The sequence below is a fragment of the Hemiscyllium ocellatum genome, chromosome 19 (assembly GCF_020745735.1).
Source record: "Hemiscyllium ocellatum isolate sHemOce1 chromosome 19, sHemOce1.pat.X.cur, whole genome shotgun sequence".
Taxonomy (NCBI): Eukaryota; Metazoa; Chordata; class Chondrichthyes; order Orectolobiformes; family Hemiscylliidae; genus Hemiscyllium; species Hemiscyllium ocellatum.
The window spans coordinates 54,945,464-54,972,590 of record NC_083419.1 but is presented as its reverse complement, the minus strand read 5'-3'; the positions used below and the strand labels follow the sequence as shown (position 1 = coordinate 54,972,590).

General features: G+C 39.3%; 1 protein-coding gene across 5 annotated transcripts in view; it reads left to right on the top strand.

The window, feature by feature from the left end:
• pot1 (protection of telomeres 1 homolog) overlaps positions 1 to 27,127 on the top strand; it is a 326,410-nt gene that overhangs the window by 193,480 nt on the left and 105,803 nt on the right. For all 5 annotated transcript variants that reach the window (XM_060839484.1, XM_060839486.1, XM_060839482.1 and 2 more), the window contains exon 9: positions 18,825 to 19,115. In XM_060839484.1, the coding sequence (XP_060695467.1) occupies positions 18,825 to 19,115 (291 nt within the window). The remainder of the gene's footprint in view (positions 1 to 18,824; positions 19,116 to 27,127) is intronic.

Genomic DNA, 27,127 nt, shown 5'->3' with positions numbered 1-27,127 from the left:
ATAGAGATTTCGTTCTCTGGGCAATGGAGAGATGGAATGCAAACTATTCCATGAATTAATCGTAGACTGAGATGACACTGTTAGACCATTTGGCCTACCCTGCCAGTCCCGGTTTCTTTTTGTGCTCCAGTTACTCTGTGCTCTCTCCCATAGCTGTGTATATTTTCTCTTCAGGTATTTGTCCAATTCTCCTTGATTTGTTATTATTGAGTTTGCTCCCACCACCCTTTCTGGATCATTATAAGTCACTGAGTAAAACACTTTTTCTGTCGTCTCAACTCTGGTTCAGTTATCCGTCACCTTAGGTCGGTGTTCTCTGGTTGTGAATCCTTCTGCCATTATCTCCTCCTTTACTCTGTCAGAATAGATGATGACTTTGAACAGGTCTATTAAAGCACCCTGAACCAGAAGAACAAAGGAAGTAGGAGTTGAAGTAGGTCATGTGACCTTGGAGTCTGCTCCTCTACGGAGCTAGTTCATGGCTGATCTTTCATCTTAATGCCATTTTTCCAAGCTGTTCTAATTACTATTTTACACATGGATGTCAGTCACCCTCAATGACTGAACCTCAAAAGCCCTCAATGGCTGGGAATTCCAATGATTCGTTGCCGTTTGAGTGAAGAAATTCCTCCTCATCTCAGTTCTAAATGACTTGCGTCTTATTCTGAGATTGTGTCCTCTGATTGCAGACTTCCAAGTCAGAGAAAGCATCCTTTCTTCATCTTCTCGGTCAGTCCCTGCAAGATGTTTCTATGTCTCAATAAGATCAAACCCCATTCTTCCAAACTCAAAAGAGTATTCAGACCCAGTTTCTCAATTGCTCCTTACGGGGCAGTCCCAACAATCCCAGGAATCTGTGTGGTCTACCTTTGTTGCACAATGGCATGACAATTATCTGCTTCCTTTGAAAATAGACCAAAACTGTACACGATACTCCAGGCTCTTACCAAGAGCCCTGTACAACTGCAGCAGGGTTTCATTACTCCTGTGTGAAAGTTCCCTTGCAGTAAAAGTGAACTTACCATTTGCTTGCCTATTGGTTGCTGCACCTGGAGTTTAGTTTTCAATGATTCATGAACATCAATATTCAGTACATTTGGACATCTATAAGAAATGCCCTTCATCTTTGATCATCTTTGATCAAATAACTCCACATTTTGTTCACATTAAGTTACATCTTCCAAGTTCTTGCTCACTAATCTAGACAGTATAAATCCTCATTGCATCATTCCTTCTCATGCCTCACATTCCCATCTAATTTGGGATTATCACCAAACATGGCAATATTAGATTTAGGGCCCCACCTCTAAAGTATTAATGTATATTGTGAACAGCTGGGGTCCAAGCCCAAGGTATTGCAGCCTGGCACTTTGATCTCTTATTACTATTTTCTATTTTCTGTTCCTTAACCAATTTCTCAATCTTTGCATGATGTAATGTTGTTTTCATAAGGTGTGTGAAACCTTATGAAAATTCAAACACACTACATCCACCTCCCTTCATGCTAGCTACATCCTCAAAAAACTCCAAGAGATTTTCAATCATGATTTCCCTTGCATGAAATCATACTAACTCTTCCTAATGATGCCCATCCCTGTTATTTTCTAAGTGTCCAGTTATCACAACCTTTGTAATAGGTTTCAGTGTTTTTCTGAGCTGGAACATCTCTTGTCTCTCCACATAACTGGTGTCTGTTATTCTTGAGCTCATTTGAGTAAATCTCCTCTGAAGTCTTTCCAAAGCTTTGACGTTCTTTCTGAAGTGTGATGTGTAGAATTGAATACCGTCTTAACCAGTGTTTTAACTAAATTAAGCAAAATATCCTTGTATTTGTAATGTCTACCCTTATTAATTAAGCCAATAATTAATAAGATTTTTTTACAAAAGCTATCATTCATCTATTCCAGTGACCTGGGCGTATATTCAGCCCCAAATTTCACTGTTTCTGTAGGTCCTTAGAATTGGATCAATCGGATCAAAATGCCAGTCCAGATTTTTCGAAACAAAATGTCTCACATCATGCACCATTTTTGTGAATGTAATCTGCCATGTGTCTGCCTTTTTCACCAGTCCATGTTTTTCTTCCTGAAGTTACTATCCTCCTCATTACTTATTCAATATGAAGTTTAGAAAGAGAATACAAACTTTGCCATTTTTCCCATACACCCAGGCCCAGATAATTAATACGTATTGAAAAGTGTGGTTGTAATACTGGCCACTGGGTTACACATTGTATATCTCTGCAAAGTCCAAAAAAGAACAACTATTCATCAATATTAGAGTCATAGAGATGTACAGCACAAAAACAGACCCTTCGGTCCAGCTTGTCCATGCTGACCAGATAGCCCAACCTAATCTAGTCCCACCTGCCAGCACCTGGCCGATATCCCTCCAAACCCTTCCTATTCATATACCAATCCAAATGCCTTTTAAATGTTGCAGTTGTACCAGCTTCCACCACTTCCTCTGGCAATTCATTCCATTCCTTCCATACAATTATCACCCTCCATGTGAAAAAGCTGCCCCTTAGGTCCCTTTTGTGTCTTTCCCCTCTCACACTAAACCTATGCCCTCTAGTTCTGGACTCACCCACCCCAGGGAAAAGACTTTGTCTATTTATCCTATCCATGCCTCTCATGATTCTATAAACCTCTATAAGGGCACCCCTTAGCCTCCGACATTCCAGGGAAAACAAACTTAACCTATTCAGCCTTTCCCTGAAACTCAAATCCTCCAACTCTGGTGACATCCTTGTAAATCTTTTCTGAACCCTTTCAAGTTTCACAACATATTTCCGATAGGAAGGAGATCAGAATTGCATGCAATATTCCAAAAGTGGCCTAACCAATGTCCTGCACAGCCGCAACATGACCTCCCAACTCCTGTACTCAATACTCTGACCAATAAAGAAATGCATACCAAACACCGCCTTCACTATCCTGTCTACCTGTGACTACTTTAAAGTGGCTATGAACCTGAACTCCAAGGTCTCTTTATTCTCTGCTTTCTGTCCTTTTAGCCAGTTTTGTATTCATGCTGCCACTACCCCTTTAATCCTATGAGTTAACTTTATTAATCAGTCTATTATCTAGTATATATTTGAGAATGAATTGTGCTCACATGAGATTGTGATGCTGTATAATAAGCCTGACCTTTCATGGCGGTATTGATTACAACAGCACTAGAAAATACCTGCTACTTCTATGATGAAAATGATTGCAGAGTATTAATGCATGCTAATCATCTCTTAGAGACAAAGTTTCGAAATATTTAAAACTGACCTTTTTAAAAATTATTTGATATAAAGTCCTGAAGCCCACCTCAACAAACTTATGCTGTTGCATGAGTTGTCTTCTCTTCCCTATAAGGTTAGAAGTAGAAATCTTTGAGGGTCGCACAGTGTTTGATACTACTCACAGAATATCAGTTAACGTTGCGGTTTGTTGGACCCATGCAACAAAATCTAATTAATGTTAAGGCTTAGATTGTTAAGTATTAAATAATATTGTGCCAGGAAATGTCCATGTCCAGCAAGAGATTCATTCTAGGTAACATGGCACTTATCATTGACTAGAAAGGTAACTGTTCCAGGTGTACAAACACGCAAACTACAAGAGAAAGCCGAAGACTAGGAATTCTGTGGTAATTCATTTTCTGACCTCACCAAACCCAATCCACAAGGCACAAGGAAGGGGTCTGACTGAATGTTTTCCACTTGCCTAGTGGATGCAGCTCTAACAGCATTGAGACATCTCAAGACCACCCAATCCAGCACCTTAAACATTCACTCTCTCTGCAATCTGTGCCTTGGGCACCTGAGTGTACTACCTTCAAAATATACTCCTGCAAACCTGCTAAGTTCCCTTCCAAAGCCGCAAGCTTTTCCCACCGAGAAGGCCAAAGGCAACACTGAGGGGCTTTTGCCCGTAACGTCGATTTTACTACTCCTCAGATGCTGCCCGAACTGCTGTGCTTTTTCAGCACCACTAATCCAGAATCTGGTTTCCAGCATCTGCAGTCCCTGTTTTTACCTTCACATGAATAAGCACCCACAAGTTCCCCTCCAAAGCGTGCACCTCTCTGACGTAGAGATAAACTACCATTTCTTCGTTATTATATTCAATCCCTATTAACCCTTTGCATGTGCTTACACTGCATGAACTTCAGCAGTTCAAGGTGGAATGGGCAATATACGTTAGCTTTGCCACTAAGAAAGCAATGAATGAACAGGAAAACAGAAATTGCTGATATTGGTGAAATGTCAAAGTTTAAGAGACTTTAGGAAGCTGGATCAATCATGACACCAGGTTTGGAATGTTAATGGGACTGAATCCGAATGGGCAATCGAGAAGGATGTGGCAGTGAATGCCTTGAAGATTGTTTTAAAGTTTAAAGAACCTATGAGTTAAGTCTTGTCTAGAAAATGGTTGGAAAAAAGGAAGAATGCATTTTTGGATGTACAAGAGAAGACTTCAATAAGTCAGAAAGGTGAGCAAGATAAAGAGAGTAGTTGGTAAGTTGAGTAAAAGAATGTTGATGTTTTCTTCCATATTATTATGTAACAACTTAAAACATGATATTTACATTTAAGTTTATTTACATTTGTTTTGCGTTTTTAACATATTCAGCAACTTGGAAAGAGCCGTGCTGGGATTAACAGTTGACATTCATTTTGACAACAAACAATGAAAGCGGAGATCAGGGATGATGACCAAGTTGTTTTGATCAGAGGGAACAAAATTAGAAGAAGTGTGCTGGGTAGAAATATCAAGACATTTAGGAATGAATGGAATTCTAATGACCAAGGACAAAAGTAGCAGAAAGTGCCTTGGTGGAACTGTTAAAATCAGGAATGTCTCACCAGGATCTCAGGAGCACAGTGAATCAGAGCAGCGAAGAGCTGGAGGCGATTCCAGAGCTAACAAAGAGTATATAGGGATATGAAACCCAGGATGGTAACTTGAAAATTGAGTCATGCTGTACCGTGATTCAATGTAGGTCAATGAAGATTGGAGTTATGGTGAATGGGGCTTGATAAGCTTTTAGAATCTGACCAACATAGTTTTGGAATGAATTTGCTTATGTAATGTGGGAGTTGGGAGATCTGTCAGGGGAATATTCCAGTTGATAAGTCTTGAGGAAACAAAGGCACTGATGATGTTTGCAGTAAGTTGAGGCAGGGTAGAGTTTGCAATGCTCTTGAGATTAAAGTCGGTGATCTAGCAGGGTTCATAAGACCATAAGCTGTTTGGTTCAGCCTCAGTTAGTGCTGGGAGGACAGCTGGTTTATGAAGGGGGTTAAAGATGGTTAGTTTACCTTCATGATATTTAACTGGAGGGATTTTCTCCACATCCAGAATTGGAAGTCAGTAACATGTTTGATGAATTGGCTATGGAAAGTGTGAAAGAGGTAGAGCTGGTTGCCATCTTGTATATGGTGAACCCAATGATGTCCTTCAGATAACGCCACTAATATACAGATGGGAAAAGGGAAAACGAATCCAAAGGACAGGGTATGGGAAGTGAAGGCACTGCAGCTGAATCCTTGACTGTGACTTTGTGAATAAAAACAAGCACGCAAATGTAGATCCCCCAATTGGACAATGAAAGGGAGGCGATGGTGTTCCTTAGTCTGTTCAACAATGTCAACGGTTGAGAAGGATGAGAAAGTCTAGCTTACCAGAGTCATAATCACAGTCACATTGGATGCCCTTTCAAATTTTAATAAAGCATATTTCAGTACCGTGAGTGAGGTAGACTGGGTAATTTGAGGAATCAAAATGTTAATGGACTTGGAAGGTGACAATGCGCTCAAGGAATTTGCAAAAGAGTTTGGAGATAGGGGTGTAGGGAATAATGGTCATTTTCAAGGGGTTTAGGGTAACTTTCTGGAAAAAGTAGTAAGGAGAGGGGGACAAGTACAGATGATAAAGAGCTATTATCAGGTAATGTAGGGGTCAGGAAGGAACATTGATTGGTCAACAGTTTCTAGCTTGGATAGGGCATGAAAGAAAATGGGAGAGAAACTGGAGAAAAAATTCAAGCTAAGGCAAGAGAAACACGGAGGGAAGTTTGACCTTTTGAACTGTTGCACAGAAGGAAGCAGCTGATTGGGTAATCTCCGCCTGACTGCTGAAAATCCTGCTTACATTTTATTATTGAAGCTGAGGGTGGAAGAGGCAGAGGGGAGTGTCTTCTTTTTTTAAAAAAAACTGCATAGTTTTTATTGAAGAAGAACAGCCAGAGAATCTCTTTCCATTTCCCGTTGGAGACTTTGAAATAGTGAGTAGCTTTAACAGAGTCTGGAAGCACGTTATGTGGTCCACTTAGATGTAACAATGAATGGCTTAACCAGTTATTTGCCATAAAAGTTCAAGTTCTGTATCCCTTAGAGCTTGTAAAATGTGAAAAATTGGCTTAGTGTTTCACCTTTTATGTTTTACCTGCTAAAACCTTTATTATCCATACATTTTAAGAATGCATTGAAATATTTGGATAGTTGTTTGTAGATGTGGCTGTGGCTATTAATATGTTATCGAAATTGCCTTTAGGATACTTGGAAAGATAATTGGATGAATGACTTCCAGCTGCTACAAATGGAGTATGAGGGCTGAATATGTTAGATTTATGGGCTGTTCCTCAGGGTAGCAGTGGAATAGCACAACTCAGTCAATTTTCTGTTAAAGTGGTGAACTAACTTTGATTCATATTTTCCATGATCCTTGTTCCTCACCCTCTGCCACTAAGTAATCCTTAATCACTGGGTGTATGTGACTAAGCGATGGAGGGAGGAAGATTGACTGTTCGTGACAATTTATCCCTGTCGCACTCTGGATAATCTTCTGTGATGGCATTATTGGCACTGAAATCTCTCAGCTTGCAGTACCTTTTAATAGTATCTATCCATGACGAACCATATTAGAGTACCAAATGCTGAGAAAAAAAAAAATCTGTTTTTCTTTCTTTCCCTCTATAAAATTCATCACCACAGTACCTCAGTTATTTTTGGATATGTACAGATTAGTGCTGTTTTGAGAGGTAAAGAAAACCCAAATGACTCATCCAAAAATGTAATAACTGGACACTTCACGGAAATCACAGAAATTGGGTTATGGATGATCCCACAAGGATTCTTGGCCTCTTCCCTCCCTTGTGAAAGTATCTCACCACCTGCTGTGATGGGCACAAAACACACTTAAGTATTGAAAATACATGTTTTGTTACAACATGGTGTGGCAGATGTTATGGACCAGACCAAACCTCCTCACAATAAACTAAGAAGATAGCCTAATTCTTCATGTTTTCTTGTTTTAATAGCAAGTGCCAGCCATTGTGTTCTGGATGCAATTTGATTAGTCAAATGATCAGATTTGAAGCAAAACACACTTTACTCATGCACATAGTTACAATGTAACAAAAGAAAGGAAAAATTGGATTAACTTAACTCCATTGGAAAACTTAACAGAATGATAGGTTGTCAGTTACTGTTTCCAATATAGTAACATGCCATAAACACACCCAGAGAGAGAAGGATGGAGAGAGATAGAGACAATGCAGCTTCCAACCCCGGCTTCTTGACCCCAGCAACTGCTAGTGGAAACTAAAAACTAAAATTCCTGGTTCTGTGTGGGAGCATGGCCCAATCCATTCAGGCTGTCTCAATTATTCCTATGTAAAAAAGGAAACCCACAGCCTCGCAAAATGTTTCCCCTAATTGCTCTGGGTAGACTGCTCAGCGCCTCTCTGAGCCTTTCCAACAAAACACACCTCTGAAAGATATGATATGATCGCACAGGTCAGCTGGGGCACAGCTGGTAGCACCCATCTCTGATTCAGAAAATTGTGAGCTCAAGTTCCACTGTGAAACTTAAAATCACACACCAGGGTAGCTCTGAACTGTTGGAGGTGACTCGCATCAGATGTGATGTTAAACCTAGTTCCCATTTCCCTTTCAGATAAAGGAAATAAAAGATCCTGTGGCATTGCTTCAAAGATGTATGGAGGAGTTTTCTATGGTGTTATGGCTAATATCCCTCAATTCATATCACAAAAATACACTATTTGGTCTTTGTAATGTTTCTGTTGATGGAATTTGCTGTACAAAAATTAGACCATTAGGACCTGAGGTGTTCCTGATGTTTAAATCACTGAGCAGTGACATGTAAGCTTGAGCCAAAAATCCCATAATCATGAATTTATATGAAATGTTGGAGAATGACTTAGTCAAAAACTAATGTAAGGATCCCCATGAAATGCTATACCTTGGGAAATAGCTAGAACACTGAGGTAAAATTAAAGTGAATTTTGAAAGGTTGTGGCATACTCTATTTTAATTCAGTGCGGGGAAGTAAATCAATCCTCAAGGTCTTATGTATGATGCAACTCTTGAAGTAGGCAGCAAATAGGGGAACCAAATTTAAAACCTTAACAAACTAAAATGTAGTCCTGCATTGTTTAATTTTCATGTACGGTAAAGGTTTTATTTTAAAATGTGAAATTCTGTGGCATAATTTATTTTGGTTAATGACTGGATGTGTGATTTTTTTATTATTTAAATTTCCTGCTGTAGGTTTGTAATTGTTGTAATACAGGACACTGCTCCCACTGGTTTTCAAAAAATGTCTGATGGAGGACCACAAAATCGAACCTTTAGTATTTTCTGTGATTAAGGTGCAGGTCTGTCTATCACTTATGCCTTTTGCCACCCAGATTCATTGAGCTACAGACATGTTGGCTTGTTCCCAAACTGGAATGCATATTAGATTAGATGCAATACAGTGTAGAAATAGGCCCTTCGGCCCAACAAGTCCACTCTGACTCTCCGAAGAGCAACCCACCCAGACACATTCCTCTACATTTACCACAACTAATGCACCTAGCACTATGGGCAGTTTAGCATGGCCAATTCACCTGACCTGCGCATCTTTGGACTATGGGAGGAAACCGGAGCACCCGGAGGAAACCCACGCAGACACGGGGAGAACGTGCAAACTTCACACAGACAGTTGCCCTGGCGCTGTGAGGCAACAGTGCTAACCACTGAGCCACTATGCCACCCCACTGTGTCTGCTTCTGTGAACAAACCAAGTAAATAAACAAAGGAACCTCCCTAGTTGCACACAGTCCATTTCCCTGGCAATGTGACAGGTTTGGAATGTTCCAACCAGAAATGTAAATCCAATTCTTTTGAATCAAAATCGATCTTGTTGATTCTGGGACCTCCTTGACTAATTTATATCTTAAGGAGCTAAAAGCCATCCATGCAGATACCCTGGTTCCACTAAGGAACACTCTTTGCTTCAGCATTGTTTGTCAGTTTCTCAGTTTGATTTTTATTTATTTCTTCAATGAATAAAACAATGAGTGATACATCTCAAAGACATGAATCACATATTTGTAAAACTATGTTTCAGAAGTGGATTTGAGCGCTTTGGGAGGTCTGGTAGCTGTGAAAGGTGCTATTTAAATGCAAATATTTCATTTAATTTTATGTATTTTGCAAGACTGATTATTTCACAAATCCTGTGTGTGTTTTTTTGGGGTGATGGTGATTTCAAGTGTTTTACACACAGACCTTTCAATGGAGTATTTCTGTAATATTTGCTATTTCTTTGAGGGAGCATATTTAAGCGAGCATTTAAACCTGCTAAATTATGCCATGCTAGCTTTTAATCCACAATTCATGTACCAATGGATGTAATGGGTGAAAGAACTGACTTAAAGTATTGAAACATGTGGCCAATATTTTGATGATGCTGCTCCTTTAACAAGGTTATGTTGTCCTTGTGTTTTTTTTCAGAATGGTCATAACTGCAGAGGTTTCGGGGTGGCTAGTTTGGATGGATTGTAGTAATAGTTTGATTATAGCTAACAGATACTGCCTCAGGCAAAAGGCTTTCAAGTTTAAAAAAGATACTTGTACATTGAAAGGGGAGCGGCCAGTTCTCTCAGCTCAGCTTTTTTTCTAGTCTGGTTTGGTTTGGTTTGGTTTTAGCAAATAGTCAGTTACTTTGGTCAGAAGCCCTGAAGAAGGGTTAACCCGAAACATTGACTTCTCCAGCTCCTGATGCTGCCTGGCTTGCTGTGTTCTTCCAGCATCCTGTTTGTCAACTTTGGATTCCAGGACTGTGGGTTTTTTTTTTGTCTCTAACTCAGTCAGAGAAATAGCTCTGTGGAAGAAGGTGTTCCATGCTGAATCGCTCTGCCTCTGCCATCTCTCTCTGCTGTAACACAGTGTTTGATTTTACCTTTCTTGTTAGGGGTGTTTGTGATGATTGTTACAGGAATTTAAAACAGCATCATTAAGTAGGGATAACCTGTTGGGTTTTTGGATAGGTTAAGTTCTGTATTCTGTTCTCTTTTTTTGTTTGTGTTTCCTTCAGTAATCTTTCAAATAAATTCCGTTTTGTTTACAACTGAATGGTTGGGCCAGCTGCATCACTCCTGGAATATCCACTTTACACCTGCCTAAGACAGCTAGCAAAGTTAGGTTCCGGGCTACTCTGTGGAAATGGTTTGAGGGGGCCTGACCTGGTCCGTAACAATATGAAATTCATATATGAAGAGTTGATGTAAAAATAATTGGCTCATTAATTCGTTGTCTAAAGGCCCCTTCTTCATCCAGGTGTCTGTCTGTCTGTCTGTCTCTCTCTCTCTCTCTCTCAGCTCAATTGTCGAGAAGCTCAATGGGAACCTCAACAAAATGAGTTTCAGGCATGGCTACATCTCTACATTTCATTTTGAGCTGGTAGTACTAACCCAGGCTCGTATGTTCTGTCAGCCTATTTGATCTTCAGTGTTTTTCCAGCCCCATATAGGTCTGCTATGATATTGCTGATTGCATCATCGTCATCATCTCAGCACATTTACATGGGCTTTCTGTTCCCAAATCAAACACTCGGTATCACACTATGCCTCTGAGTGTATGCTAGCTGTGTTCAGGACACTGATGCATGAAGGGGAAAATGAGATTACTTACCATGGAGTGACCTTCATTCTTCAATGGGAAAGACTCGTCTGTTGAGTAAGCCTGACTTCCTTTTCCCTGTGGCATTGTGATGCAGGATGAATTTAATACTCACAGCTGGAGAATACAAATCACTGCAATAACTAAAACTTCTCTAATTAGTCTTCCTGCGGGACTGCTCTCTAATCCAGTTACGTAAGAAAGTGTAATGAAGTAGGTCTAATTTTCTCTCAAATGGAAATTAAAAATGAAAAGTAATTTTGAACCACTTCTCAAACCTGGTATCAAAAGATGCACCTTAGTGCCATCTGTAGGTTTAAGCCTGTACTCCACTGAGTTTGATCTCCACACCAAGACAGGTGGACTCCAAAGGAGAGAATGCCTCTGTTATAAATGAAAGATTGTAGATTAGGTATAGTTTAGATTAGATTAGATTAGGTACAAAAATATGTAAATTGGTGATGGCGTGTTGTCTTAATTAGACTTCATAAGTTCCGACACACAGATCTCCTGCGAAAAGTGACCCCCTCTTCCACATGAATGTGCCTTCCTTGCACAGTGACATCTCCTACACTGAGAAGAGTTTTCACTCGGAGATTTCCCACTGAAAAAAGGTACTAGAACAGTAGTCAATAGTACTGGGTATCAGAAATTGAACACAGATAATAGCTATCCTAAAGGCTCAAACAGAAGTAACAAACCTTACAGAAAAGCATTTCCAAAAGACTGTGTGTTAGAATTAATGAGAATGGTAAACTGAAATTTCTATGTCACCATTCTGTAGTAAAACTTGTGCTTAACACTATTGCATGAACTTTGTAATGCTTCCATTCCAGTCTCTTAAAGCTTATTAATATTTATTACTATCTACTCTTAACCAAGGTATGTATGGGGATAGAACTAATGAAATGGATCTACTTGATTGGCAGCACAAGAGATTGATTGGGCTATTCCTGTCACATTTCACATTATAAAGATATTGTTAATCATCAAAGATGAGCAGTATTGGCTGCAAAATCCTGTGTAACTTGGATATTTAGCCTGAAATAAGTGTTCATTGCTGTTAAAATGTGTAGCTGCACTGGATTCGGTATGTTTCTTGGGAAATAGGTATCCTGTTTTAAGAAATAGATGGAGAAAAGGCTGAAAATAAAGTTTGTTTCTTACCTTGTGCATATAATTGCAAGGAATGTTGATTAGTTCATATTGAATAGCTGGATTCCAGTCGCCCCTAATCTGCCGATGGCCTGCCAAGCCTGCATTGTGAGATGTGAACAGGTATTATCAAAGCCGTGTAGTGCATAATTTGTGTCTGCAGTACAAAGTGTGACACTTCTTTTGCAAATTAACTGTACAATCTAAATGCAAGGATCCATTTGCAACACCTACGTTTTTGTCTTTCAAAGCAGTCTTTACGAGGAGTTAATCGCATAGCAACAAGTTTATATTACTTTATAAGAGCTAAAAGCTTGTGAACAAGGGCACATTTTCAACATCCTATCAAGGAATGAAAGAACATTTCCATTAAAATAAAACTAAGTTTGGTGAGTGAAGCGACCTTTTGGCCATAAGCCCTTCATCAAATTTCTGATGAAAGGCTTAAGTCCGAAGCGTTGATTCACCTGCTGCTTGGATGCTACCTGACCGGCTGTGCTTTTCCAGCATCACACTCTGAGCTCTGATAGTCCAGTATCTGCAGTCCTCACTTTCTCCCAAGCTTGGTGAGCGCATTGAAAGATTTATAGTCTATTCCGTTGTCCACAACAGATTGGGACAGACTTTACACACTCATCAGCTAGCTAACAGACTTCCAATGAGCTTTTTCACTGCTGCCTATTGTGATTTTAAAGAAAATTTCACCACCTCCCACCACCTGGAATCTGCAACTTGTGTGGACGGTGCATGCAACTGTTTACCTCCTTGGCCAATCAGACTGGCAAATTATTAATGAGCCTTTAATAGTTTGATCTAGGAAATGTAATTTGTGAATTCAATGTCAATTCATGTACAGACTTTGAAATAAATGGAGAAAAATACTGACATCCAAAAATGTTCAATATCTACAACAAGAATTAATAGCTGAAAGATGGGACACTCCACTTGTAAAAGTTTATTTTCGCTGCTAGAGCAGTTGCTTGGTAGAAATTCAGACTTATTGTGCCATTAAATATATTGGGTATAGCAAAAAGTAAGCTTTCATTTAAGTCTAGTAGGTTCATAATATCATGTCACAGCTAACATACTGTTAAAGCAAACCTTTCTGAATGAAGTAACTTGGCACTTTCTGCATTTAACTGAGCTGGGAGTTGCTGTCGGATTTACACTTTACTAGTGATCACTATTGGTCTTAGTGTTATTTCTATGGAAAACTCCAAACAAATATTTGAAAATGAAGTGTGTTAGTGCAGGATTAGTTCATGTTGGAAATATAACATTTGGAAGCTTAAAATGAGAATTGTATTCACCCTCTCGTAGTTCTCATTTCATCCTGCCCATATTATTCATCAACCATAAACATGTAGATTCACAGAGACTTATACAGCACAGAAGCAGAACCTTCAGTCAACTCGTCTGCACCGACCAGATATCCTAAACTGATCTAGTCCCATTGTTGGCACTTGGCCCATTTCCCTCTAAACCCTTCCTATTCATATACCCATCCAGATGCCTTTTAAATGTTGCAATTGTACCAGCCTCCACCACCACCTCTGGCAGCTCATTCCATACTCGTACCAACCTCTGGGTGAAAATGTTGCCCCTTAGGTCCCTTTTAAATCCTTCCATTCTCACCCTAATCCTATGTCCTTGTAAACATCGTTTGAGAATTGATACCCAGAGGTTTGCACGAATATTACACTTGAGGAATTATTCCAGATCAAGGTACTAAATGTTCCAATCCTCAATGCTGATCATCAGAATACGTTATCATGTAAATAAGTATTTCAATGGTAATTATAAAATGAAAAAATCATAATTGGCACATCATGGTAATGTGCCTTCATCACATGTAATGTGCTGATACTGAATAATGGCATGCTATCATCCTATGTGGCTTGTTGTTCCTCTATATTCCTGGCCAGATTTTTGTAAGTGGAAACCCTGATCCCAAAGCCAGACTAAGCTTAGAACTGTATTAGATTATTTGTGAAAGTAGATAAGATTGTTCTACAAGAATGTTGAAGAATAGAACTGTAGATGTCACATGGGAGAAACGAAGGTTCTCTCTTAGCATATTGGTGATCTTAGTTGGCTCAGTTTCAACTCTTTTAAGTAATGAAATCATTGAAGTATGCAATATATGAATATGCAGGCATTTAAAATTTTTAAGCTTCAGAAATCTTGAACATTAGAAATGGATTTATATAAAGTCTGGCAGATTTTAATTACTCCAGAAACATGTGCAATTTATTCTGATGAATAAATTATTTCCAAGGCTAAGCACTGAACAGAGTGTTGCAAATCGACATTTCTGACGCTGAAGCTCCCATGACTTCACACAGCCTGTGGTGATTTGCCATTGCTCTCTGCTTAGTGAAGGTGACTGTGGCTTTCACCACAGTGGTTAATTGATCCTATTGTTTCAACCTTGCTTCATGTTCCATACTTCTCTTCATTCACTTGACTTATTTAGTTCATCAACAGCGCCTTGTGAACCTATGACCTCTATCATCTAGAAGGACAAAGGCAGCAAGGTGCACAGAGGTGCTGCAACCTGCAAGTTCCCCATAACATTGCACACCATCCTGATCTGGGACTTTTTCACTGTCACTGGGATGCCTTCCCTAAAAGCGCTGAAGGTGTAATTGTAATACAAGAATTGCAGTGATTCAAAAAGACAGCTCACCACTTTCTCCTCATGGCTAGGTATGGGTGGGCAATAAATATTGCCCCAGCCAATAATCCATAGATGCCCCAATCAGCTGAAAATCAGTTAGTATCCTTTTGTAGACTTTTCCCACTGGAGAGGCTTGCATAGGGTCTCAGTTTATCAGCTTACCCCAAAAGGCTTGATCACACCTCCTTGCTATTGACATTTATCAGATTTTAACCGTGATCTCCAGCATCTGCAGACCTCATTTTTTACTCGAAGATTTTAACCTACTGCGAATCCTCTTACAAGGATGCCTTCCTTGAAGAAGCTCTCTTCCTCCCTCTACAAGGATTTCAGTGAGTCCCTCTCTCACTGCACCCCCCAGGTCATCTCCTCTGCACAGAAACTCTTCAGCCACGTTCTCAAACAGACTCGTTACTACCTCTCCGTCCCCACCCCACTCCAGCCTATCACCCTCACCTTGACCTCCTTCCACCTATCCCACCTCCATCGCCCCTCCCCCTAGTCCCTCCTCCCTACCTTTTATCTTAGCCTGCTTGGCTCTCTCTCTCTTATTCCTGATGAAGGGCTTATGCTCGAAACGTCGAATTCTCTATTCCTGAGATGCTGCCTGGCTTGCTGTGCTTTGACCAGCAACACATTTGCAGCATTTATCCAACCTAGTTTAGTAAGACTAATTTAGTCAGGTAAGTGAAATAGGTTGGACAATGCAGCAAAGATGTTAAAACTGTGACAGATTAACTCTGTACATTGAAAAGGGGAAAGGGACTTATCAGTACTTCTAAGGGCTTTTCTTTCATATACCTTGCTACAGAAATCTTCTTAAAACAAATCGAATGAACATAGTGATATAAAATACAATTCAATTGTTTTTGTGTTTGACTTCTGTTTGTGACAATGCCATTTGCTACCCATATTTGACTGTTTCTATTAGACCTGTTTCAAGAGAAAACCTGTGCAGAATTTCAATATGTTTTTTAAATTGAGTGAAATTAATTGGATCCAGATACCAAACACAAATCCTGCCTATTATACTTTAGACTATTTCATCCCTTCACAGACATTGTAACCTATGAGCAATAAAATAAGCTCCTTATTACTTTGTTGACTGAATTAATAAATATGTTTTTCTGAGCTACTTTTCTTTTACAGCAGCTAGAAGCAATTCCAAGCCCTTTAATTGAATTTTGTATGTCGCAGTAGATGTTGTGAGACATCAGTCTGTTTGTTAAAAAGCACAGTCTTTAGAGAAAGGTAATTGAAGTTTTAACTCTTGTGGGAGCAGCTCCCTGTTTTACATGAAACTGGTGAATGCAAACATTCATATTGAGGTAAAATCACTCTTCTCCCGAGGAACAGACTGGGGGATGTGATGAAGCAATCACGTCCAGAAGTGAAACACATCGACATACCTGAATTTTTATTAGTAAGTCATTAGTTGCAAAGATATACACAGAATTCCCTAGTCCTACCAAAGAATAATTACAGAATCCAAAGAATTTTTACAATGTTTCGATAATGTGTAAAAGACAAAATGCCACGAAACATACGTTGCTTTATTTGACATATTCCTCTCATCAGTTGAGCACCTGCGGTCTGCAAGCTGTTACCTTTTATAAAAAATGTGTTTGTTTCCAAAATTGATGGGCATAATCTTTTCATTGTCACTGTCACAATTGAAGCTTGATCTGGAATGCAGTAATACATTAATACTTTGCTATGCAACTATATCGGAAATGTTCCAGGGAATAGTTTGTTCAGGACGATTTCATAAAACATCATCCCTTCACTCCAGGAATAGTTTATCAGATATCTTAAATTGAAATCCCTTTGCCTGAAAACTTCATCTTCAATTATAGAGTTCAGTTTCAGCGCTCTCTAGAATATTTTCTATTGTTGCTGTCCATTCAGTGTCTACTTTCATGCTTAAGAATTCAGTTCACAAAAGAAAAACACATTTGAAAAGACGGAAGATTTTTTAAAAACTCATCTGCTAAAATGTGCAGCATTGCAATGGCAGGAATAAAAAAACAACATTCTTTACACCATCCGCTTAGATTTTAACTCCGAGTGATAGCCTTGCAATCTACTTTTGTTACAAATTGCTTCCCTGAAATCATGGCAAGTGTTCCCTTATTTACCATCCCTGTTTTTTGAATAATCTCCAAAAATCTTTTGAGTTTCAGAGAGGGCTGCTTTCATTGTCAGGAGAAAAGAGCAGAGCTTTTGTTCCCCCTATTAACACTGTCTTTGTGAAATTACTTGTTAGAATTGATGTTGAACACACTGAAGCCAAGTAATACGTGTGCCAAAACTGATTTCTGTTTGTACTCAGTATTAATTTAGCTTGAAAGACGTGAAGTTGTATCCATTTGTTTTGAGCAGACTGGTTTTCAATGTGTTGCACTGGCTACTTGTGTTAAATGTGAAAAATGGGATCAGCATTGTGTCCTAGGCGATCAATTTAAGGTAAAAGTGACCTTCCCAAAGGTATCCTTCTGTGGTGTTTAGTTGCTATTATAAAACTGTTTTATATGGAAAGAATAGCAGGCATTGTACGAGAATCGTGGCACAATTCATGGTGCAGCACAGTCGTCTTCCACTAAATCTTCTCAAACTGTGCATGAAAACTGTTAAAAAGCATGGTCTTTTTAAAGATTTTCTAAATCTCTATCCAAGCATTTTTATGTCCTGAAAGGTTGTGGATTTACAAAGTTTGCATGTTTCTAATTAATAATACCATCTTCCATTGAACCATCTTAATAAATTCAAGGTACACTGTTTTATGTAAGTTCGCTGATAGAAATGGGATTATTATTATTGATGAATTTCAGATATTTTACAATTCTGTGAGCTGATTATCTTTCCATTTCAACCAGTGTTATCCGTAGTGAGGAAAAAAAACAAATTAAGTGTAAAACAAAAAGTATGCCATGAAAAGTATTGCCTCTTCTGACATGCTATATTTCAACGTGATGTTTACAAATGAGAAGTTTAGAACTTGGAAAAAAATTGCTTTGACTGTTAAGAAACATTTAATACTCAGTGTACAGCATGTCGCTTTCATAGTTATATACTGTAAATGTAAAGCCTTTATTTGATCAGTGGATTCAGCAGACAGAAGGGTTGCACAGATTGATGCAATGTGCTTCAGGTGAATGTAAAATTCTCCTGGAGATGTAATTTCTTAAGAGCAACCTCATTTCACAACTTTGATCCAGTGGAATCTTTGTCTGTTTGGCAAAATGTTCATGTTACTCAGTGTTCACGTGCAAACCTTATTCTGTTCCACATGTAATTCCCTTCTGTTCCAATTATACAATTCATTTATCATCTCTCACTAATGCTGTGAACTGTCTTTCTAATTACCCCTCACTTGTGTAAAAAACGTATCCATAATTCCTTACCCTACTGCGTTTTGAGTCTGACTATGAATTGTGAAGGACCTAGAGTTATCATGACTGAAAGTTATTGATCCTTGTTGACAGACAATGGAAATAGTTGGATTACAAATAGTGCCTCCTCCCCCGATCTTAGTAATTAGATGCACAGTAATACAATATTTACTGGAGTGAAGCCAAAGTGGAAAAAAAATGGAATGAAATGGGAAGGAGCAGGAAATAATGTGTTTATAAAGAACATTCCACCACATCAAGGTTTCTCAAATAATTTTACAACTAATTTCATAGTTTTGAAGTGTAGTAATTGTTATTATGAGATGAAATATCAAAAGGAGCTGAGGTATAAGTCAGTCATTCACAAAAAAAAGGTCTACTTGAGAAGGAAGGTGGTAAAATATTAATAGTTTCAGGTGAAGAGCTTTGACCCAACACTACTGTGCTCCCCCGGGCATTTCAAATCAATCCCATTGCATTTTTTCTTCTTAAAGACAAGATTATGTTTCTCACACTGACCACCCAAAAGACCCACATAGAGGAGGATGGTGCAATCTATACCACTGGGGGAATCAGCTGGTCCACTTAAATTAGATAAAGTAATAAACCTTGTTGCATTTTCTACGTACAGATACAAGAATTCAGCAAAGAGCTTCAGGCCATCAATGCCCCTGGTTTCTCAGCTTTGACATTTGACGGAATTCCAGGAGCACCCCTGAAACCACGGACAACCAGCAAGTCATATCAGTTCACTTCTACTGACCAGAGAACGGTGGAGGAGCTGCGCAGATGGGCAAGCGCAGACCCTTCCATCCACAAGCCAACCATCAGACTCTCGGAAGTGAAACCTGCTGAGTATTTTGACCTGACCTGTCAACTTATTGCGAAAGCTGAGGTGGATCGATCTGCTGTTCTGCTCAAGGTAAGGGCTGTATTAGTCACCTTTAAATCGGTATGATGTTGGATGATCAGGTCTCTACGCCAGCAGCAGAAGTTGAAGACTTGCAATTGAAATGTAAGTGTAACAAAAAAGAAGTTAGAATTTCAATGTGAATTTAAATTGCTTACTTATTTGATCAAAATATCCTTGTATAATGGAGTCTTCTCTCTGGGAGCCAGGTGAAATGAGTTGGGAAGTCTTGGGCAGAAGCTGGTCGTCTCTGCACTAAATCCATAATCTGTCTGTCCCCTTCATACTCGGAATCCTTAATTGTCCATCCAGTCCCCACACTGCCTGACTTGTTAATGCTTGACACCAAACAAAAAGTGCAGTCACATTTTATCCAATGATGGGGCAAGGTACAAAACCTGACATTTAGAAGGAACTGTTCAATAAATGGGCATTTATCCCCTTCATTTCAAGGGGCAGTGGGAAATTCATTCAGTCGTTGACATATTTCTTGGGAATGGGCATTCCTGACTCTTTTGAACCGCAATTTATATTTTTTACCCCTTCCCTCCTCCGACCACCATAAAGTAGACCTCGCAGAACCTTCCCTAACCTTCACCCTTCAGCTAGAATTATTTCACCAGCAGACTAAGTCTAGCTTGCATAGTAATCCTTTCTATTATAATTTCTGAGAATTACAATCGAAAATGCAAGTGTTTTATTACTTTAGAAAGAATGAATGAAGTACTGGGGAATCCAGTATGACAGCATTCCAAGGACATGTAATTCCAGTCAGATTAATGTTTTTCAGCTTGTTTATTTTTAAAGTCAATTAATTGGAGCATCAGTTTTTAAAAATAGAATTAGATTTTGTTGTTATGTGGACTCAAGTATAGGAATACATGTGTACAATGAAAAGTATGCAAAGTTGCCAGTCTCTGGTGTCATTGTGCTCCCACTCACATGAGGCAGAGCTGCTCGGGAGTTGATGTTATCCCTGTGATAGTGTATTTTAACCGAGGTATGGCAATGTGTTGGGAAATTAGTACAAGATTGGTGTGTTATATATGCAGTCTAGTCTTGGGTAGAAAGTTCTTGATAACAGGCATGATTGTAAAGGATGCTGGCTTTTGGGGTATAATGATGTTTATAATGGTGATTCCTTCCACATCTGATCCTTAATAACTGGCAGCAGAAAGAATTCTTATTCTGTCAATGAAAAAGGATCATACTATCATTAGAAATGATAGTAAAAGTTTCTTTCAATACATAAGAAACAAACGACAGGCAAAAGTAGACATTGGGCCACTTCAAACTGATGCAGGAAGCCTAGTGATGGGAGATAAGGAAATAGCAGGAGAACTTAACAAGTACTTTGCGTCAGTTTTCACAGTGGAAGACATGAGTAATATCCCAACAATTAAAGGGAGTCAGGGGGCTGAGTTGAGTATGGTTGCCATTACAAAAGAGATAGTGCTAGAAAAGCTAAAAGGTCTTAAAATTGATAAATCTCCTGGCCCCGATGGGATACACCCTAGAGTTCTGAGAGAGGTAGCTGAGGAAATAAGCGGAGGCATTGGTTGAGATCTTTCAAGAGTCACTGGAGTCAGGGGAAGTCCCGGATGATTGGAAGATCGCTGTTATAACCCCCTTGTTCAAGAAAGGATCAAGACAAAAGATGGAAAATTATAGGCCAATTAGCCTAACCTCGGTTGTTGGTAAAATTCTAGAATCCATCATTAAGGATGAGGTTTCTAAATTCTTAGAAGAGCAGAGTCTGATTAGAACAAGTCCACATGGATTCAGTAAGGGGAGGTCATGCCTGACACACCTGTTGGAATTCTTTGAAGAGGTGACAAGTAGGTTAGACCAGGGAAAGCCAGTGGATGTGGTCTATCTAGACTTCCAAATGGTCTTTGATAAGGTGCCACACGGGAGGCTGCTGAATAAGGGAGGGCCCATGGTGTCCGAGGTGAGCTACTGGGATGGATTGAGGATTGGCTGTCTGACAGAAGTCAGAGAGTTGGGATAAAAGGTTCTTTTTCGGAATGGCAGCTGGTGACAAGCGGTGTCCCGCAGGGTTCAATGTTGGGGCCGCAGCAGTTCGCATTATATATTAATGATCTGGATGAAGGGACTGGGTTTGCAGATGATACGAAGTTAGGTGGACAAGCAAGTAGTACTGAGGAAGTGGGGAGGCTACAGAAGGATCTAGACAGTTTGGGAGAGTGGTCCAGGAAATGGCTGATGGAATTCAACGTGAGCAAATGCGAGGTCTTGCACTTTGGCAAAAAGAATAAAAGCATAAACTACTATCTAAACGGTGAGAAAATTCGTAAAGCCAATGTACAAAGGGATCTGGGAGTGCTAGTCGAGGAGTTTCTAAAGGTAAACATGCAGGTTGAGTCCGTGATTCAGAAAGCGAATGCAATGTTGTCATTTATCTCAAGAGGGTTGGAATATAAAAGCACCATTGTGCTACTGAGACTTTATAAAGCTCTGGTTAGGCCCCATTTGGAGTACTGTGTCCAGTTTTGGTCCCCACACCTCAGGAAGGACATACTGGCACTGGAACGTGTCCAGCGGAAACTCACACGGATGATCCCTGGAATGGTTGGTCTAACGTATGAGGAATGGCTGAGGATCCTGGTATTGTATTCATTGGAGTTTAGAAGATTAAGGGGAGACTTAATAGAAACTTACAAGATAATACATGGCTTGGAAAGGGTAGATGCTAGGAAATTTTTTCCGTTAGGCGAGGAGACTAGGACCTGTGGACACAGCCTTAAAATTAGAGGGGTCAATTCAGAACAGAAATGCGGAGACATTTCTCCAGCTAGAGAGTGGTGGGCCTTGGAATTCATTGCCTCAGAGTGCAGTGGAGGCCGGGACGCTCAATGTCTTCAAGGCCGAGATTGACAGATTCTTGATGTCTCAAGGAATTAAGGGCTACGGGGAGAATGCGGGTAAGTGGAGTTGAAATGTCCATCAGCCATGATTGAATGGCGGAGTGGACTCGATGGGCCGAATGGCCTTACTTCCACTCCTATGTCTTATGGTCTTATACTGAGCTCTCTGAAATTAAAGGCAGGCACTGAGACAAACATCATGGCCAAGTTCACCTCGTTACACAGGCAAATAATGAAAACTTTAGCAATGGTCAGCAGATCAGGCACAATCTGTGCAGCAAGAAACAAGGTTAACATTTTAGTTTGATGAGCTTTCTTCAGAACTCCTAAACATGATGCTGAAGAAGCACACCCAAGACTGTGAGAGAGTACAGAACTTGCAATTGAGCCTTCCACATTAAAGTAATCAAAACAATCAAGGTGAGTCAACATGCCAAACATGCTTTCTTCTGTGGGAAGTATAAGGTGAAAGGGTATGTGTGAGCATCTAGGACTGTGGACCTTGTGTGGGGCAAAATGGTTGGAGTTGTCATTGCTGAATCTGGACCTACTGCCTGCTGAAGTGCTAATGAAGATAGAGCTGGGAGTCCGATTTATTCCAGAGTTTGAAATGTCATCAAACCACTTAATAAAGAAAAAGACTAAAATAAATGTGGTTGCAGATTTGAAATGATAAAAATCAGGGGTCAAGCGTGTTTACGTTTGCCAGAAACAGCTGCCGAAAGAGAACGTTGACCAGCTAGCAGTACTAGCAGTTGATCTAAGTGCCAGACTGTGTGTGGATCTCCAGGAACCAAGTTTGTGGTACAAGGTAATACTCCTCTGTAATTTCTGTCATGAAGGAGTGAATGTTCATAATGATTACATAACAGAGACTGTTAGTAGCCCCTTGAAGTAATGACTCAGCAAACTGTACATTTTGCATTGCTAGGATTGCCAGCAGAAAGATCCGCAGGTACTGATGATCTTATTTACTGCTGACAATATGTTTTGATGCTGAAGTTTGACTTCTGGTAATCATAAACAAGGAAGATAATAGCTCTAGATGAGCAGAGCTTCATCAAGTACTTTTTCTGTAGCATATTCAGACAGCCTATTGATAGTATTATATAAGATTTGTGATTTATGCATCATTTCTGTTAGAGTTCAGCTTTAAACTAATGATATGAGAGTTTTGGTGTGTGCATATGAGTGGTTTTAGACTTACCTGAACCATTAAGCCAGTATGCATGAGAGATCAGATTTTACGGGAACAATGAAATTGTTTTTGCATTGTTAGAGTTTTATGATTGAAGGGATTAAATATTGAAAAGCATTATTTTTAGCCTAGAAGAATCAGGAATTGATTGTTTATATTTGGTTTGGGGAAAAGTCCACAGATTGGAAAGTTTTTAGGTTCATTTTGCAAAGGGCCTAGCTGAAGTTAAATATAAGAACAATTTATCTGGAGAGAGGAATAGTTGATAATAGTTGTGAACCAGTTTACTTCAGGTTCACTTTGAAACTTGCAGGCCAGAAATGTTTGGCCAGAAATTTGAATGGGTGATTTGAAACCAAAACGGTTGAAGTTCAATTGTGATTAATCAATGCAATGACGAATAGAATCTCAAGACTGAGAATTGAAAGAAATACTTAAGTCAGACATATAGATATGATAGAGAAGTGAACTCTGTCTGTCTGTCTGGGACATGAACCTGTCATGTAAAGTGATGGTGTTGAGATAGATGTAACTTTTACCACCATGTGTTTCAAAATTTTTCACATTTTGCTTTAAGTTTTAAAAACAAGTTTGTTCGTTCTATTTTATCTTCATTTCATTTGTGTACAAAACTTTAGTTCTGAAGCTCGTACTTCAGTGAAAGACAATATTAAATAAAAAATATTATCAAGTCAGTTTTCAGTTTGAGTTCCGAATTGTCCAGTGGTAACATCAGCTGGGATCAACATGACAAATAGGAAAATGCTTAGTTTTGGAGGATTTCTTGTAATGGAATCTAACTTCAACAATTGGAAGCTGCATTTTGTGTATCCTAACGAATAAATGTTTAAAATGTAGCTTGGAAAGTAAATGGAAAAGATATTAGTGTAAGGAATTCAGTGAGACAATAATGAGAGAAATACATTACCAGCAAAAACAAACAAAACATCGAGACAACCACTGTACAATAAAAGCACCAACAGCTATGTTGTGAGAAGAAAGCAAAATATCAGTTGGATTGGTAGCTAAAAAGGTTACTGGGAGAGCCCATTAATAAACTTCAAACAATTTCCATTCCTGCTTTACAATACTGCTAGCTTCAGCAATTCATTTCTGAACTGGATTTCAGAACCTGCAGTCCAAGAGAAATTGGCGTCACTTCAATTGTTCAAAATTTCACTGTATAAAGCCTGCAAGTTTACAGCATAGAATAAAGTAAGTGCTGATGCAGTGGGAAAGTACGAAAGGTCACACACATGTCAGGGCTTCGGGTGAAACTATTGATTTTAGTGACTGAATCTTACCAGGTTGGTCTCTCTATGGATGGATGCAGGCACAGTGATCTTGATGTAAGTCTTTAATAAAACAACGAATGGCATATCGGTAGAAAATATCACGTTCAGTTTGTATGTATTTAAATGCCATTAATGGTCTCAAAACAATTTCATATTCCCTACACTTCAAGAAAAATGGGCATTCAGTTACTTTTCATCCCTTAATATCACTTCCCATGTCAACACGAACACCAGACAGCCTATCTCATTCTAATGTTGGGATGAAAGGGCGTTTTTGACTGTGGCTAGAAAAAAGAATAGGCCTGAAGCAGATCTGATTCTGTATGCTTTCTGTTTCACCTCCCCCCCCCAAAAAAAAACCACCCCTTCCATGCCCACTCATATTCCACCACATACCCAATGACTAAGCCCAGTACATGGCAGTACTTGTTCTGTCTAGTAAATTCAGGATTTACAATGTTGAGACTAGAGGATAAGTACGTAACGGAGAATGAATGAATGCAAACTGGACCAATGACCAAAGCAACTGAAATTAAAGAAAATGTTGATGCACCAAAACTGTTGGGAGAGAAGGTTGCATGGGGTTCGCTGTTGTGGGTGTTCATTGAATTGAATCTGGGAACATGCAGAGACATATTAGAAAGATAATCAGGGAGGCCAGGAAGACCTCGAAAGACAGGCATCACAAAATATTAGGCAATTCTTCTGGCACTTCACGTCAGGTAAGAGGAGAAAACAGTAAAGGTTGTGAACGAGTATAGATGACGAACATCAAATGATAAACATTCTCAATCACCAAGGGAAGGATGAGCAATGGCCCTCTCTCAAACAGACGTAATGACTTCCTTCAAATCTATGAGATGGTTTTCTGTGCAGAAGGCCTTTAGATAATATGACACTTGCAAAGATTTTGGATTAAACTGACAACTCGTTGAAAACTTGACATATACAAAATAAATGTGCAACAATGAATTTGGCAGAAGTGGGAACCAAACGCAATATATAATTAGTGGTGCTAGTCCACATAGTGTGAGGTTGAAGGGATTCATGTGTTAATCTTTGAAGTTGAAACAACATATTAAGAAAGTGGTTAACAAAACAATATGGGATCTTAAGCTTAATAAGCAGAAATTCTGAGCAGAAAGGCAGGGAAGTTACAATGAATCTTTATACAGCTCTAGTTAGGCCTCAGCTGCAGTATTGCATGCAGTTCTACTCTAAACAGCAAAATAATAGGCAATTTTTCTGGCACTTCGCTTCAGGTAAGAGGGGAAGACCATAAAGGTTCTTGAGAGGTAGAGACAAGATTTTCCAGAATGGTTCCAGGCATGAAGGAATTTAATGACAAGTTCAGAATAGCGAATCTGGGATTGTTCTCCTTGGAGCAAAGGAGATTGAGAGGAAATTTGATAGAGGTGTTCACGATAATGAAAGGCTTAATCAAGATGGATAAATAAGGCATGTTCTTGTTAATTAATGCTACAAGGGTTAGGAATGCAGATTCAAGGTTTTACGTAAAAGGTGAAAGGTGGATTTGAGGGAGGAAAGTTTACAAAGTGAGTGATAATAACCTGAAATTTGATGCCTAATGAGGGTGTTGGAAACAGAGACACTCAATTTCAACAGGAAATTAGGTGGGCATTTAAATGGTGTAGACTTGCAGGGCTATAGGCAATAAGTGGGTGAATGAGACTCACTGAATAGTTATGCAGTGGGCCAGCATGGAGTTGATGGGCTGAAGGATCTCCTTTTGTTAGTGAATGACTATATGAATGATAGACACAGTAGGTGTCCTCAGAATACAATGCTAAGCCTGATCCAGTTTTAAAATGGCTTCAGCAACTTAGATTGAGAAAATACAAGGTAGTTAAATTTAGAAAGGATATCCAGCTCAGAAGATCAATGAAATTAAAGGAGGAGTCCAGAGATTAGACAATATGTTGTAAAAAAGCTATCTGTGAACTAACTGAAGGTATATAACACATACTGTGGATGAGTACAAAGTAAAGACAAAGGTAAAGTCACCACAGTTGTTAACAAGTGTAAAATACTGTGTGAAGGAAAGCCAAATGGGCAACACACTTACCAGGAATGGATTTAAGTATTTAAGGGTGAAGCAGAGGAAATTTGGGTGTTATTATATGTTTAATGTTCAATAATCAACCAACTCATGAGGACATTGAATAACAGTACCAAAGCAATATAAGTCAGCTGAAATCAAATTGTGCAGTACTGTAATTAAACTAAATAGTATTTTCTCCAGCTCTGGTCACCGACACACAGATGTGCTATTCCTGGTAATGCAGAGAGATGTTTCAAGATCAAAGCTCCAAGTTATGATGAAAGGTAAACAGTACTTGAACATTTTCATCCCTGAAACAAGATACAAAAGAAAATATTGGAGAAAGAAGAAAATATTGAAGCTGGCTTTACAACTGGCTGTGCTCACTACTGATACCTAGACAGTGTAGACACTTGTCTTAGATGAGATTAGATTAGATTACTTACTGTGTGGAAATAAGACCCGCCGAAGCGCAACCCCCCCCCATGCCCCTACATTTACCCCTTACCTAACACTACGGGCAATTTAGCATGGCCAATTCACCTGACCCGCTCATCTTTGGACTGTGGGAGGAAAACGGA